The sequence below is a fragment of the Archocentrus centrarchus genome, unplaced genomic scaffold (genome assembly GCF_007364275.1).
Source record: "Archocentrus centrarchus isolate MPI-CPG fArcCen1 unplaced genomic scaffold, fArcCen1 scaffold_36_ctg1, whole genome shotgun sequence".
NCBI lineage: Eukaryota > Metazoa > Chordata > Actinopteri > Cichliformes > Cichlidae > Archocentrus > Archocentrus centrarchus.
In genome coordinates, this window is record NW_022060263.1 from 177,456 (window position 1) to 191,418 (window position 13,963).

At 42.1% G+C, this 13,963-nt stretch overlaps 1 protein-coding gene across 2 annotated transcripts in view; it reads right to left on the bottom strand.

The window, feature by feature from the left end:
* Window positions 1–13,963, bottom strand: part of kalrna (kalirin RhoGEF kinase a) — a 239,733-nt gene that overhangs the window by 126,154 nt on the left and 99,616 nt on the right. For both annotated transcript variants that reach the window (XM_030724389.1, XM_030724388.1), the window contains exon 14: window positions 4,761–4,883. In XM_030724389.1, the coding sequence (XP_030580249.1) occupies window positions 4,761–4,883 (123 nt within the window). The remainder of the gene's footprint in view (window positions 1–4,760; window positions 4,884–13,963) is intronic.

Below are 13,963 nucleotides of genomic sequence, written 5' to 3' on the forward strand. Positions count from 1 at the left end.
ACTTTTTGGTAACCACATCCTAAAACAGAGACAAAAAAATTTCCATTGCATTGCATTTTCCATTGCATTCCAAAAATTTCCATGGTGAACAAATTTGAGAAAGTACATACTGCACTCCTGTACAAAGGTGTATACCACATAATGTCTTTCTGTTTATATAATCTATAACAATGAGCCAGATATAATACATAAGTACAAGGTATTCACATCATATTATGCTCATGTGTATAATATGATGTACACATGAATATGCATCACATACTCATCTGTACATCATATTACACATGATGTACACATAAGCGTACAGGAATATTACTACATAATGCATCCATAATGTATAAACTGCTGATATCAATGCATTATGTATAACATCACTATAATAAGGAAACCATGTACACGACATAATGCAACCATGTTGTTTACATTTGAGCAATATTGCTGAGCAGTAGTTATGGCTTTGCACAATGATGACCCATAGACTGTACTATTTATGGCCATAACTCATCCCTGACCAACATATTAGACACTGCTCAGTTAATCAGAAGTTTGCTGCAGCCTAGAACTGATGTTACTATAAACAGACCTAGAAATTTAGGATTCTCTTTTTCTCACTAGCTTGCTACTGGCAGCTATGCAGTGACTTAGGTGAGTTGCTAGCCAATCACACAGTGCAATATAAACACACTAAGCCAACAAGGCATGAGGAAGAGGCTGGATAGCATTAGCATATATTATGATAGTATTAGCAGCCTGAAATCCTCCATGTTGTTTTCTCTCCACTTCAGATACATATAGCAAAAGTATTCAAAGAATACTAAACACCCAGGAATATGAGTATTGTGCTGCACATCTTTGAAGGGTAACACCTATTCCAAATTATTATGACTCAGTTTCTTGTGGTTTTGGAGTCTATTGACCAGAAAGGTAAATCCACACTGACAAACCCTGGACAGATGAACACACATTGCACATCTCTGAAGTGTAAAGACCATCCATCCATCCATCCATCCATTCTCTTCCAGGTCGAGGAGGCAGGAGCCTAAGCAGAGAAGCCCAGGCTTCCCTCTCCCCAGCCACCTCCTCCAGCTCATCTGGAGGGACCCCAAGGGGTTCCCAGGCCAGCCGAGCGATATAATCTCTCCAGCGTGTCCTGGGTCTACCACGGGGCCTCCTCCCGGTGGGACATGCCCGGAACACCTCACCCAAGAGGCAGCCAGAAGGCATCCTAATCAGATGCCCGAGCCACCTCAACTGGCTCCTTTTGATGTGGTGGAGCAGCGGCTCTACTTTGAGCCCCTCCTGGATGGCCGCACTCCTCACCTTATCTCTAAGGGAGAGGCCAGCCACCCTTCAGAGGAAACTCATTTCTGCCGCTTGTATTTGCGATCTTATTCTTTCGGTCACTACCCAAAGTTCGTGACCATAGGTGAGGGTAGGAACGTAGATCGACCGGTAAATCGAGAGGTTTGCTTTTACGTTAAGCTCCCTCTTCACCACGACAGACCAGTGCAGCATCTGCATCACTGCAGAAGCAGCCCCGATCCGTCTGTTGATCTCCTGCTCTCTTCTCCCGTCACTTGTGAACAAGACCCCGAGATACTTGAACTCCTCCACTTGGGGCAAGAACTCGTCCCTGAGCCGGAGAGGGCACGCCACCCTTTTCGGACTGAGGACCATGGCCTCAGACTTAGAGGTGCTGATTCCCATGCCAGCCGCTTCACACTTGGCTGCAAACATTACACTGCGAGCTGGAGGCCACCCGCTGATGAAGCTAACAGGACCGCATCATCTGCAAAGAGCAGAGATAAGACTCTGAGGCCACCAAGGAAGAAACCTTCCGCCACCTGGCTACGCATAGAAATTCTGTCCATAAAAATTATGAACAGAATCGGTGACAAAGGGCAGCCCTGACGGAGTCCAACACCCACAGGTAACGAATCCGACTTATTACCAGCTATACAGACCAAGCTCTCACTGCGGTTGTACAGAGACTGAATGGCCTGCAACAACAGGCCTGACACCCCATACTCCCGCAGAACCTCCCACAGGTCACAAGCAAAAACTCGGGTGTGGGAGGAGTTTGGTGAGGCTATGGAAAAAGACTTTCGAATGGCATTCTGGCAAACCGTCAGGCAACTCAGGAGGGGAAAGCAGTGCTCCACTCACATGGTTTATAGTGCGGGTGGGGTGCTGCTGACTTCAACTGAGGCTATAGTTGGACGGTAAAAGGAATACTTTGAGGACCTCCTGAATCCCACTGACACGCTTTCTGTAGTGGAAGCAGAGTCTGGGGACGAGGGAGATGACTGCCCATCACTGGGTGTGAGGTCACTGAGGCAGTTAAACAACTCCTTGGTGGCAGGGCCCCTGGGGTGGATGAGATTCGCCCTGAGTTCCTGAAGGCTCTGGATGTTGTAGGGCTGTCTTGGTTGGACACGCCTTGCAACATCGCGTGGAGATCTGGGGCAGTGCCATTGGATTGGCAGACCGGGGTGGTGGTCCCCATCTTTAAGAAGGGAGACCAGAGGGTGTGCTCCAACTTTTGGGGGATCACACTCCTCAGCCTCCCCGGTAAGGTCTATGCCAGGGTGCTGGAAAGGAGGGTCGGCCCATTAGTCAAACCTCAGATCCAGGAGGAACAATGCGGTTTTTTGTCCTGGTCACGGAATGCTGGAAGTGTAAAGACCCGTATTCCAAATTTTATGGCTCAACTCCATTTGGCTTTGGAGGAGTCTATAGACCTGAAAGGTAAAACCTCACAGATAGACCCACAGACAATCGGATGGACAGACAGACAACCTGTGACAACAATATCCTCCCACTTTATCTTGCATGGGCAGATGAAAAAAGGAAATGGATTCCACTTATCTTTGATGTCAACCAGCTGGCTCCCAGCCCAATACAGACTCCAAAACAAACTGCACATTGAGACCAAAACTACCACTGATGCGGCTTCAGATAGTTTTGGTAGTCATGCAGAAAAGCTAAGGTTAGCCAGTTTGTTGCTTATGTTTGTATCTAGTGATCTGTCTGGTAGCAGGTAAGCTAACTTTTGTTAAGATTTGCTAGAAGAAAACAAATGTTATCTAAGGAAGCCCATCTGGCTAGCTAGCTATAACTTATGCTATGCAACATGTAGTATGTGGTATCACCTTACCTCCTACATAAACTTTATTTGAAACTTTGGTCATGTTTGATGAGAACATTTTCCACTGGAACAGTATATAGTATTCATATGACACATGAAAATAAGGAAAAGCAGAAAAGGTCCACTTTAACTCAATTCTAGCAGCAGAAAGTGAGCAGAGTGGGTATTCATTCCCCACAAGTAAATTCAACAGCTCAGCAGCCACGCGCACAAAGAAACATTGGGCACACAAGTGTCTACTGTGTGTGCTACTGCAGTTTGACGCTCTTGTGAAGAAACTTTACAGGTGCGGAGCTGAATTCTACCATAGACATCTATATGTCTCTGAAGTCTACACCCGTGAAAAAACTGACTTTTAACCATTTGGACGGAGCCTATGGAGCATAATGTGATTGTTCACTTAGACCGTTCACTTAGAACTGTTTTAAACCAGATTTGTCCAGTGACTTATGGCATAATACCATCGTTTAAATGTGATTAAAAAATGTGAAATAATTTTGAGTATGTATGTATTTGTATGAAAACGTACCACAATGTTAATGTGCTGGAAAATCCTGGAAATGGACATTGAAAGTGCTTAAAAAAGTGTTTGAATTTGATCCTAGAAAAGTCGTATGCACCCTGTCAACAGAGAAGAGCATCAAACCACTTCAAAAGCCTTCAGAGATTCAGCTTCATATCAACTCAAAATTTGTTTGTATAGTACATTAAAGCAAAACACAGCTGACCAAAGTTCTGACCAAGCTTGAAATAGAAAAACAAACAGAACGCACTCAATAAAAGAAGAGGTCAGGGTGCCAAATGCCAGTGAGAAGAGGCGGATCGTCAGCAGATACGAAAAGGCAAGCTGTTCCAGACATTAGGACTGCCTCCACTTTTGTGCATCTCTCAAAAGATCAGAGCGCTCTGGTTGATCCACCAGGGGGTATGGTGAGGTAGACAAAACTTAGAATTGTACTGTATCGAGCTGATGGCTACTGGAGTCTCTGCAAACTGATCAATAATGGACACCAAATTTTTGCTGTAGCACAAATTTTTTAAAACTTTAAACTTTGTTTTGCCCCACCCCCCCTTTTTAAAACAACTTTAACACCAAAACTTCTGTCCTAGAGTTTCTCACATGACAGACTGCAGCAGAATGGATAACATCTTCTACAGAGCTTTCAGGAAAGCCTTGTGACCATAAATGGTTATGCAAAGGCAATTCTTCATGATTCCACCAGCAGACATGGTGGTTTTGAAAATTTGGGATTAATCAGGGCAGATCACTAACAGATGTTTGCACAGCGAGCAGATAAACATTTGATTTAAAAAAAAAAAACACAAAAAACAAAACAATAATCTATGGCCTTGATTTTTTTTTCTTGGTGGAAGCAGACCTTTTTTTCCCACTGTAAATAAGACCTGGACAAAATAGACCTGCACGTCTTTATTACTTAACTCAGGACAGTAACAACATACCATTTTTAGGTGACTCCTCTTTACAGACAAATAAATATGCAGTAAGTCAAACTGCAGCACAACAAAACAAAACAACAGAAAAGTGTAGAAGTGTAGCAGATTTAATACTGAAGTACTGGCCTTAAGTGTCGGATCAAATCCAATGACTCACCTGAGCTACATCTTCAAAGTCGTCATGTCTTTTCTGCAGGGCTCGGGCTCTGTGAAGGGATTTCCCCACACCTGTGTGTTTGCTGAGAAAAGCCTCGCCATGGTTTTCTATCCAGTCCATCACCTGGACGAGAGAATACAATCATCATCTTTAGGTCATCCCTGAAGATACAGCGAGAATTAAAAGTCACCCGGTGAACCTCTCGTTCCTGCCACTCTTTTTCTGCCAGCATATGTACAGATCCGCGGTACAAAATGCTCTCAGAACTAATGAATTAAGAATGAAACTGATGAAAGCATCATGATCTGGGTGGGAAATATAGGTCACTGCAGTTGAGGAGAACAGGATGTTTCCAGCCTCCTTCCTTGTTTTGTTGTTCATGGTATGTTTTTTAATCTTTACACACTTGTAATCATTAAAGTATACTATCAGCTTTTGGCTCTGTGGCTTCGTAGCCTTTTCTCCCTACAGTATGTGTCTCTCTGTACCATCACGGGGTAGAGGGTGACCTGCCAGGGGAATTTCTCTGTACTGACTCCTGATTCTTGTTAGGAGTCAACCTGCAATTCTGCAATGCTGCTTACTGACTTCCTACTTGTCATATGGTGCATGGCTCCCCGCAGTTGCTTGGTTTCAGCCAGCAAGCCTTCTTTCCCTTGTAGGCATGTATCCGGTAACATCAGACTGTCATTGTCTAAAATCTTTGGAAGCAAGTTTAAATTTCAGTGGCCACTGAGTTTAAAAAAAAGAACAAAAAAAAAAAAAATTCATTAATGTGCCACATTTGATCTAAACAGTCATTCATCCAGCAGCTAGCACTGTTTCCACCGCTGCACACTGCTGTCTGCCATGTAACAACAAACAAATTGAAGGCTGCTTTTTGAGCGAGAAAAGTGATGTAATCGGAGTGTATTTGTTGTGATGCCTTTAGTGTGAGCAGTTCTGAAGTGTTAGAACTGGGACATGTATGTCTCATTCTTTGTGTTTTTTCTTTTGGCTCGATCTATAGCTTCCACATGCTCCATCATGCTTCACCAGTTTGTTGCCAACTGTGCAAATACACTGAGAATAATTTCAAGGCATTCAGATCACAGTTGTGCTATTAAGGTGAAACAGAAAAAATATTTACTAAAATCTAAGATAAATAAGGATTACTTTGAAATGTGAGTCATGCAGAGCTACTCTGGCAGAGTCCAGTAATAAAATACAAAGCTGGAAATTAGGTCCACTGTAACGTATGTTAACACACACCTATTCTTTCCATTACAATTTCATATTGACATTATGCTGACATACTGTAGCTTCATTTTTGTGTGTTATGCATGTCTGCTGCAGTAAAATGTGAACCAAGGAACCCCAGCTCTATACAATAAGACCATCAGATCACGCCATAGTTTGAACTACATCTGAATTACCTCTGGATCATAAGGCCTGCTCTAACATCAAGCCTGTCACACATTAGCACATTACTCTGTGTTTTAAGGCCTTGAAGGAACAGCATGCATTCATTATGTCAGTGCATTGTAGTTGGAGCCACAGAGAGGTCAGGTTGTGGTCACAATGTACACAAACTGAAACTGCAGCTGGGCTGTGTTTGTTATAACTGTAAAATACAACTACACACATAGTACACACAGCTTTCACTTCTGCATCTCTCACTCTTCATCTCTGGGGTCACATACGTCCTGTAGCATTACCACTCTAGTTGGAATAGCCCTTTTTCAGTGCTTTATGCACTACTGGTATAAGGTTGCTATCTCACTTTCTGTGTATGACTCTCACCCTCTGTGTGCTTGTGCCTCTCTCTCTGGGGGCTCATAGAAAGTGATGCATGACAAGTACAACTGGCAAAGCTCTGCTTTAAGTGAATTTATAACCCAATGATATGATCTCTTCTTCAGTCTCTGTCTATTTACTTCTCTTAAACACTCTCCCACAGTTTCTCCTGGGTCACATAAATGTTTGCATGGCGCCAAAACTCAGAGCATTCATCTTTAAATTTGTAGTCTGATGCCCTAATTCTCTCCATCAAATACTATTTATATGTACACTAAATACATTATAATCACAGATACAATGGACCTCTTTTAAATAAATTCAGTGTGCTGATGTGTGGCTGTCTTCCAGGAAAGTTAAAGACCGCTTTTATATTTCCCCAAAGAAAAACTTGACTTGCTCAAAGCATGACTACATACACAACATTGCCAAAAGTATTCACTTGTCTGCCTTCACACATATATGAACTTGAGTGACATCCCATTCTTAATCCATAGGGGTTAATATGAGAGCACTCCAATTCAAGACAAACCTCTGATGTCGACCCTTTGCAGCTTTAACAGCGTCAACTCTTCTGAGAAGGCTTTCCACAGGTTTAGGAGTGTTTATGGGAGTTTTTGGCAATTCTTCCAGAAGCAGATTTTAGGTCAGACACTGATGTTGGACGATAAGGCCTGGCTCACAGTCTCCTGTCCTTTCTGGAAGCCTTTTGTAATCAGAATCATGATTTGAATGCCAAACATATCCCATATTGGCTTCTCTTCATTGGCTCCCTGTTAAATCCAGAATTGAATTTAAAATCCTTCTCCTCACATACAAGGTCTTCAATAATCAGGCCCCATCTTATTTTAAAGACCTCATAGTACCATATCACCCCAACAGAGCACTTCACTCTCAGACTGCTGGCTTACTTGTGGTTCCTAGGATACTTAAGAGTAGAATGGGAGGCAGAGCCTTCAGCTTTCAGGCCCCTCTTCTGTGGAACCAGCTCCCAGCTTGGATTCAGGAGACAGACACCCTCTCTATTTTTAAGATTAGGCTTAAAACTTTCCTTTATGATAAAGCTTATAGTTAGAGCTGGATCAGGTGACCCTGAGCCCTAACTGGTCGCATCAGATGACCCCCCCTCCCTGAGCCTGGTTCTGCTGGAGGTTTCTTCCTGTTAAAAGGGAGTTTTTCCTTCCCACTGTCACCAAGTGCTGCTCATAGGGGGTCGTTTTGACTGTTGGGTTTTCGCTGTAATTATTGAAGGGTCTTTACCCACAATACAAAGCACCTTGATGTGACTGTTGTGATTTGGCGCTATATAAATAAAACCAAATTTTATTTTTTTATGCATTCATTTCTATTTTTATTTAAAAATGCATGTGTAATATGGCAATGTCAGAGCTGACACGCAGGAAAAAAAGTATGAGTATGAGTTTAAATGTCTTTGTACTTGATAATGAGGGTGAGAAGCTGCAACAATGCCCCCAGGGGCCAGAGGCAGATAGAGAAAGACCCAGGAGAACAAGACCATGAATGTATGAGGTGAAAAGCCTGTGTATGACTGTGTGAAAACTAGAGTGCTATTTAAATTGAGGAAACAGATGTTATATGAGCACTGGTCAATACCTCCCCCCAAAGCCCTCAATGTCTAAGGTGCAGATAAAGTTGAGGGGAAGACAGCAGTGAAGTGGCGAGTGGGGCAACTTCAGCAGCTCCACCCACCAACCTCTGAGTAACACAGTTGCACTCACCCCAAAGTCCTATGTGTGTAATGATGTGTAATAAGCTGTAATGACTATAGTGTAATTAAAAAGTAGGGAAGGGTCACCACACAGCGTGGAGAGCAAAGCCACATGAATGTCCCTATCCATTCTGACCCCTATGTGGCACACATGGCCCGCATAGGGGGCCCCATGTAACGCCTTGACCCCCCAAAGGGCCTGCGGGCACACTAGAATCCCCGATGCGCAGACCAGACATCCTGACATGGGTCAACTCACCCTACATGGTGGTTCATGTGGGTGCATGCGTGAGCACACGTGTCTAATGTGAAGGCCACATGAAGGTTGGGGGTCTGTAGCAACCAGGGTTATTATAGTTAACGAAAACGAACAAAATAACGAAAACTGAAATTGAAAAAACATTGTCATTAACTGAAATAAATAAAACCTATAATTAAAAGGAAAAAACGATAACTAATTAAAACTGAATTGTGAGTTTACAAAACTAACTAAAACTAACTGAAATTATCGATAAGCTGACTTTCATTTACTTGTTTTTTTTTTTTTTTAAGCCTTGTGGATTGATATGAAAAAATTTTTTCCGCTCTCCGAGTTTAAGCTGGGAGCGCCACAGGACAACTGTGTGAGTGTGTGCGCATGTGCTGGTCCGCAAAGTAATGGCTGCAGTCTGCAGAGAAAGCGGCAGAGTCCCGTATGGAGGTTCTTTGAGTACAAACACCTGCACACGACCACAAGGTAATTAACACACACAATCCAGCTACACAAGCATAAATGTGGACATGAGGTCGGACACTTCCGTAGGTTGTATACAAAGACCCTGCAAGTTTAATTAGCAGCATCTAACCAAGCTAGCTCCAAAACAGAAGCAGCTTCAGGTGGTGAGAACATCAGGATGCAGATGGATTTGAGCTTTGACTCCTTCAAAGAGTTTGTTTTTGTCAAACACCACATGTAGCTGTTATTAATCTGCTGCACTGATGCTGAACTTTATTGTGGAGTTTATTGTAGAATTTATTGAGTTTGGGAGTTCATGTTTTTCTTTGTTTCTCCCTGTTGATGTTCATGTGTGTCCTTAATATTACACACATTTAGCATGTCTTGTGAACAGTTGGTTGTTGAATATATTTCTTTAAATGGTATCTTTTTGTCATTACACAATAGTCACTTTTGCTCCTTGAATCTTGCACCTGATTAGGTATGAAAATACTAAAACTAATACTGAAACTAACTGAAACTAACTAAAACTATGCATGAAACCAAAAATAAAAACTAATAAAAACGAGAAAAACCTCTCTGAAAACTAATTAAAACTAACTGAATTAGAGAAACAAAAGTAAAAACTAACTAAAACTCAACTATAATGTAAAATCCAAAACTATTATAACCCTGGTAGCAACTGACTGCAGAAAGATGGTGACCTCTGAACACTATGTACCGCAGCATCTACTGAACTCACTCTGTGATTTTGCATGACCTACCACATCGCAGCTGAGTTGCTGTCATTCCCAATCACTTCCATTTTATTTTAATACCACTAACTGTGGAATATTTAGTAGTGAGGAAATTTGACGGCTGGACTGCACAGGTGGCATCCTATCCTATCCTATCACACATCCTATCTTCATTAACTATAAAACTGTCTAAAAATAAGCTGTAGTAGACATAATAAGTTTTTGCAGTTAGTGGCATGCCATGTTCAAAACTGCCGAGATTCTTGTTGAGTTTATGTGTCACAGCATAGCTGATGTCTAATAATTTATACACAGCCTTTTCACCTCATACACATCACTGGGGGTGAATGTATGGGTCTTCCTACACCCCTGTTTCCTGCACCGTGCCGTGCCGTGCGGGGGGGGGGGGGGGGGGGGGGGGGGGGGGGGGGGGGGGGGGTTGACTGGTGGTTCATGGGCTAGGCTAGCTGCATCCCAGGGTCACTACTGGTGCTGGGGGGGCGTCCATTTGCCCAAACTTTGGTGGTGCAGGGTGCAATCGTGTGGTGCAGTTTGCTGCTCGTGCTGGGATAGCCGGCCTCTGGTGGGGTAGGCTGCCTATTGCCTCTGGTTCTCAAAGGCTCTCGCCACTTGCCTGTGAGTGTTCCTTCTGCTGGTACGGAAATGTAGTTGACATTGAGATGTGTGGCGTCATGGCTTCAGTACTCTTGGGGAGCTGTGAACAGCTTGGGTCTCCTGGGGCTTTCTCTCTCTGTCTCCTGGGGGCCGTTGTTGCAGCTTCTCACCCTCATTAACAACAGTGATGGCATAGTTACCTTGAAAAAGTAATCTGATTACTGATTACGCCTTTAAAAAGTTGGTTACTTTACTGATTACTTTATTAGTTACATTCAACATCTGCTGGTGTTGTGCCAAAAAGAACACCTCTCTCTCCTACTCACACTCAACAAGATTGGTGGTTTGTGTATTCATGTTTTTTCATTTTTTCCAGGTGCTGTTTGTTTTATTGCACGTGTTTTTTCTTTAAACAGGTGCAGCAGTTGGTGAACCATTCTGTTTTTCTACTTGTGCTCTGGCCTCTCCATCTTTCTTCCTTTCTTGCTCTTTTTACTTGTCTGTCAGCACTGGCATTGCCTTATTACACATGCATTCACGTGAATAATGATGAAAATGGACAAAAAAACAAAACGAAAAGAAAAACAATAACAAGCAGTGCTTATAGAATTTATAGAGCTCATCTTGGAAAAGCAAATGTTTGGCACAACAGTGCATTCAGATCATGATTCAGATTGCAAAAACTGCCAGACACATTAATAAAACAACACCTGTTGCCACTCATTTTCAGTACAGTTCTTGTGCAATTTGGAATATTCCTGTTTCCCTTATGAATGGCTTCTTGACAGACACCCTTCCACTGAGACCATTTCTGATGAGGCTTTAGCAATCAACTGAAAGTCCAGATGCATTTCTCAGGTCCTGTGTCAGGTCTCTTTTGTTTTTTTGTTTTTTTTTTTCTTTCTTGAGAACGTGACTTCCAGATGGTATTCATCTATTGCAGATAATTTTTTACCCTTGTCATATTTTCTTTTGTCCTCCACTTGTCTACTATCCTCTGCTTTTTTTTTTTTTTTAAGGAAAATGCACACCATTTGCTTTGGAATTTTTAGTAGATTCATCTAAAGAAATGGGAACAAATGATGTGATTCTGCCACAGGCTGGTTGTAACAAAGTGCCTGAACATACAATTGAAATAGATTCTTTGTTGTCTGTTCTGTACAGATACAACAATGGCACATTCCTTCAGTTGGGGGCTTTTTTAATGCTTGAATGATTTATAGATTAGTGTGAAGTGGTTTACCAAACAAAAACATCTGGTAACGCTTTCTTTGAGGGCCCGCCCTTAGGCCGTAACTATCCTGTAAGTAAAATTTAGTTATGTGGAATTACGCCGTAACTATTTTTACTACGGCTGAATTATTTTTATTTCCGCTGTAATTATTTTTAATTCTGCCGTAATTATTTTTTAATTCCGCCATAATTAAAAATAATTACGGGCTGACACCTTTCCAAACCCACACACATCCGTGGTGCAGTGGTACCAACAGAACAAGCACTTACTCTTTTCTCTATACACATGGCTGCGGCAGAAAGAGAAGACAGCAGAGACAGATGAACGTGTTGTACTGATCCTAATCTGTCCTGCAAAGCAAAGTTCATCACACACACATTCATTACTGCTGTCAGTATTCTCCAATAAAAGTCAGCAGTTTGTAGAGACTTAAAATATAATTCTTTTCTCTTTTTCTGCTGACATCTTCACGATGTGAACCCCTGGGGTCCATGTCCGCCCACTCTGATAGTGCTGCTTGATTATGGAAAACATCATAATCACGATTATTTTGGTCAATATTGAAATCATGATTATTTAACATGATTACTTGTTGACTTTGTAAACACACTGCATTTATTGCACTTAAAGAACAATGAATACCTTAAATCTAGGGCACTTCTACAGTCTCTTGGAAATAAATGCTAAATTGAAAATAAAATACAGAATAAATAAATAAAATATAAAAATATAATAATAAATGCATTCTAAATTAAATAATAAATAAATTGATAAATAAATAGAAAGGTAATGCCAGTTATTACCACTAATAATACTAGGAAGAAACATGACCAAGTTATTTAGACCAATTAATTTGCATTTTAGTGACTGCCACAACATACAAATAGATCTTATACATGTATTTAAAAGGTTTGGTATTAACGTTAGTAATACCAATGTAGGGATGTGAGTCGAATTCCGGGGTTTTGGTGATGAATTGGGGGTCCGGTGTGGTGCTAACTGCACCAGTGGAGCGAATATTGGTAAGAACATCTCCCTACCATCCCTTGCTAATCATGCCCCATGATTGGTAGGGACATGACGGGCGTTATTTGATTTTGGTAGGTACGTGTCTCTACTGTCCCTGCCTAATTCTACGCCCCTGATTCCAGTCAGGCTGGCCCATTATACCCCAGAGCAAACAGAAAACATGTTCAGCTTCAGACTAAATCACAATCATTCAGGCCGACACAGCTGAATGACTCTGATTCTGACACAATCTCCCTACAGCCATTTGCTGGAGTTTGAAGATCCTTATATTGATGATATGATTATTATTACTCTTTATATTGAGATGATGATCGTTATTCTATCGCTGATAAATTCAAAAACTCCAGGGAAAAGTAGTCGGAAGTGGATGGTTGATATCTGAGGTGCTGAACAGGACAATCAGAATCACTGCAGCTGCGTGGATGTGATGTGTAGTTACATTTCTCTGGAAGTGCACGTCAGGTTATGCCAAAAAACAAACAAAAACAAAAAACCATGAGGCTACGTCATAGGTTACTGCATCAAATTCAGACGGGTTTCCAGTTAAGGCGTTAGCCCCACAAAGTTCTGACACAGAAGCATAATTCCAGCCTATACTTGCAGAGGGTAATGTGACATCATCATTTTAATAATAATAATTTTTTTGTCAATTCCACTGTTTTTGTGAATGTTTAGACCTGAAATTGAAATCAACATTCAATTAATTGCACAGCCTTACACTGTGAGCAGACCCACACGGGCCCACATAAGCTACTACTGGTGTGAAGTGTGGGGTCTAGATAGACTCCAGTTGGGCAGTGAGGGCAAACCGTGGGATGCACACACTAAGCAGAGTGGGGTCTACAGTTGGGCCCATTATAGGCCTGCAGTGTATGTCCACACAGTATGCCGACGCTCTAGGCGTGGACTGCAAGCTTGCCCACAGTACACCCATGTGAGGCCCAAAGGGCAAAACTGCTGTGGGCCTTGTGTAGGCACACACACTTGGGGCCCACTTGGGACAAGTGTGGGTTTGACCTGCCCACAGAGCCCCATTACTTCACCCATTGCTACCCACTGTGGGCCCACACAGGCATGTTTGATGGAATGTGATCAAAAGTCCAGAATATGTAAAGATTTTTATTTGATTTAAATTCTAGATCAGCTTCTCAGACAGGTCTGGATGGCTTCCAGCACAGCTGCTATTATTAGATCACCAGATCACTCCTTGGAAGTCCTGTTGTAACAACCTGCACTGTGATTTCATGACACTGAAACTTCTGTTTCAAAATGACCTGAATCACCAGGTTTCAATGGAAGAATCTACACCAAGTGTGTCAAAATCACTTCAGATAATGGGCCACATATAGCTCAAATTGATCTTGAATT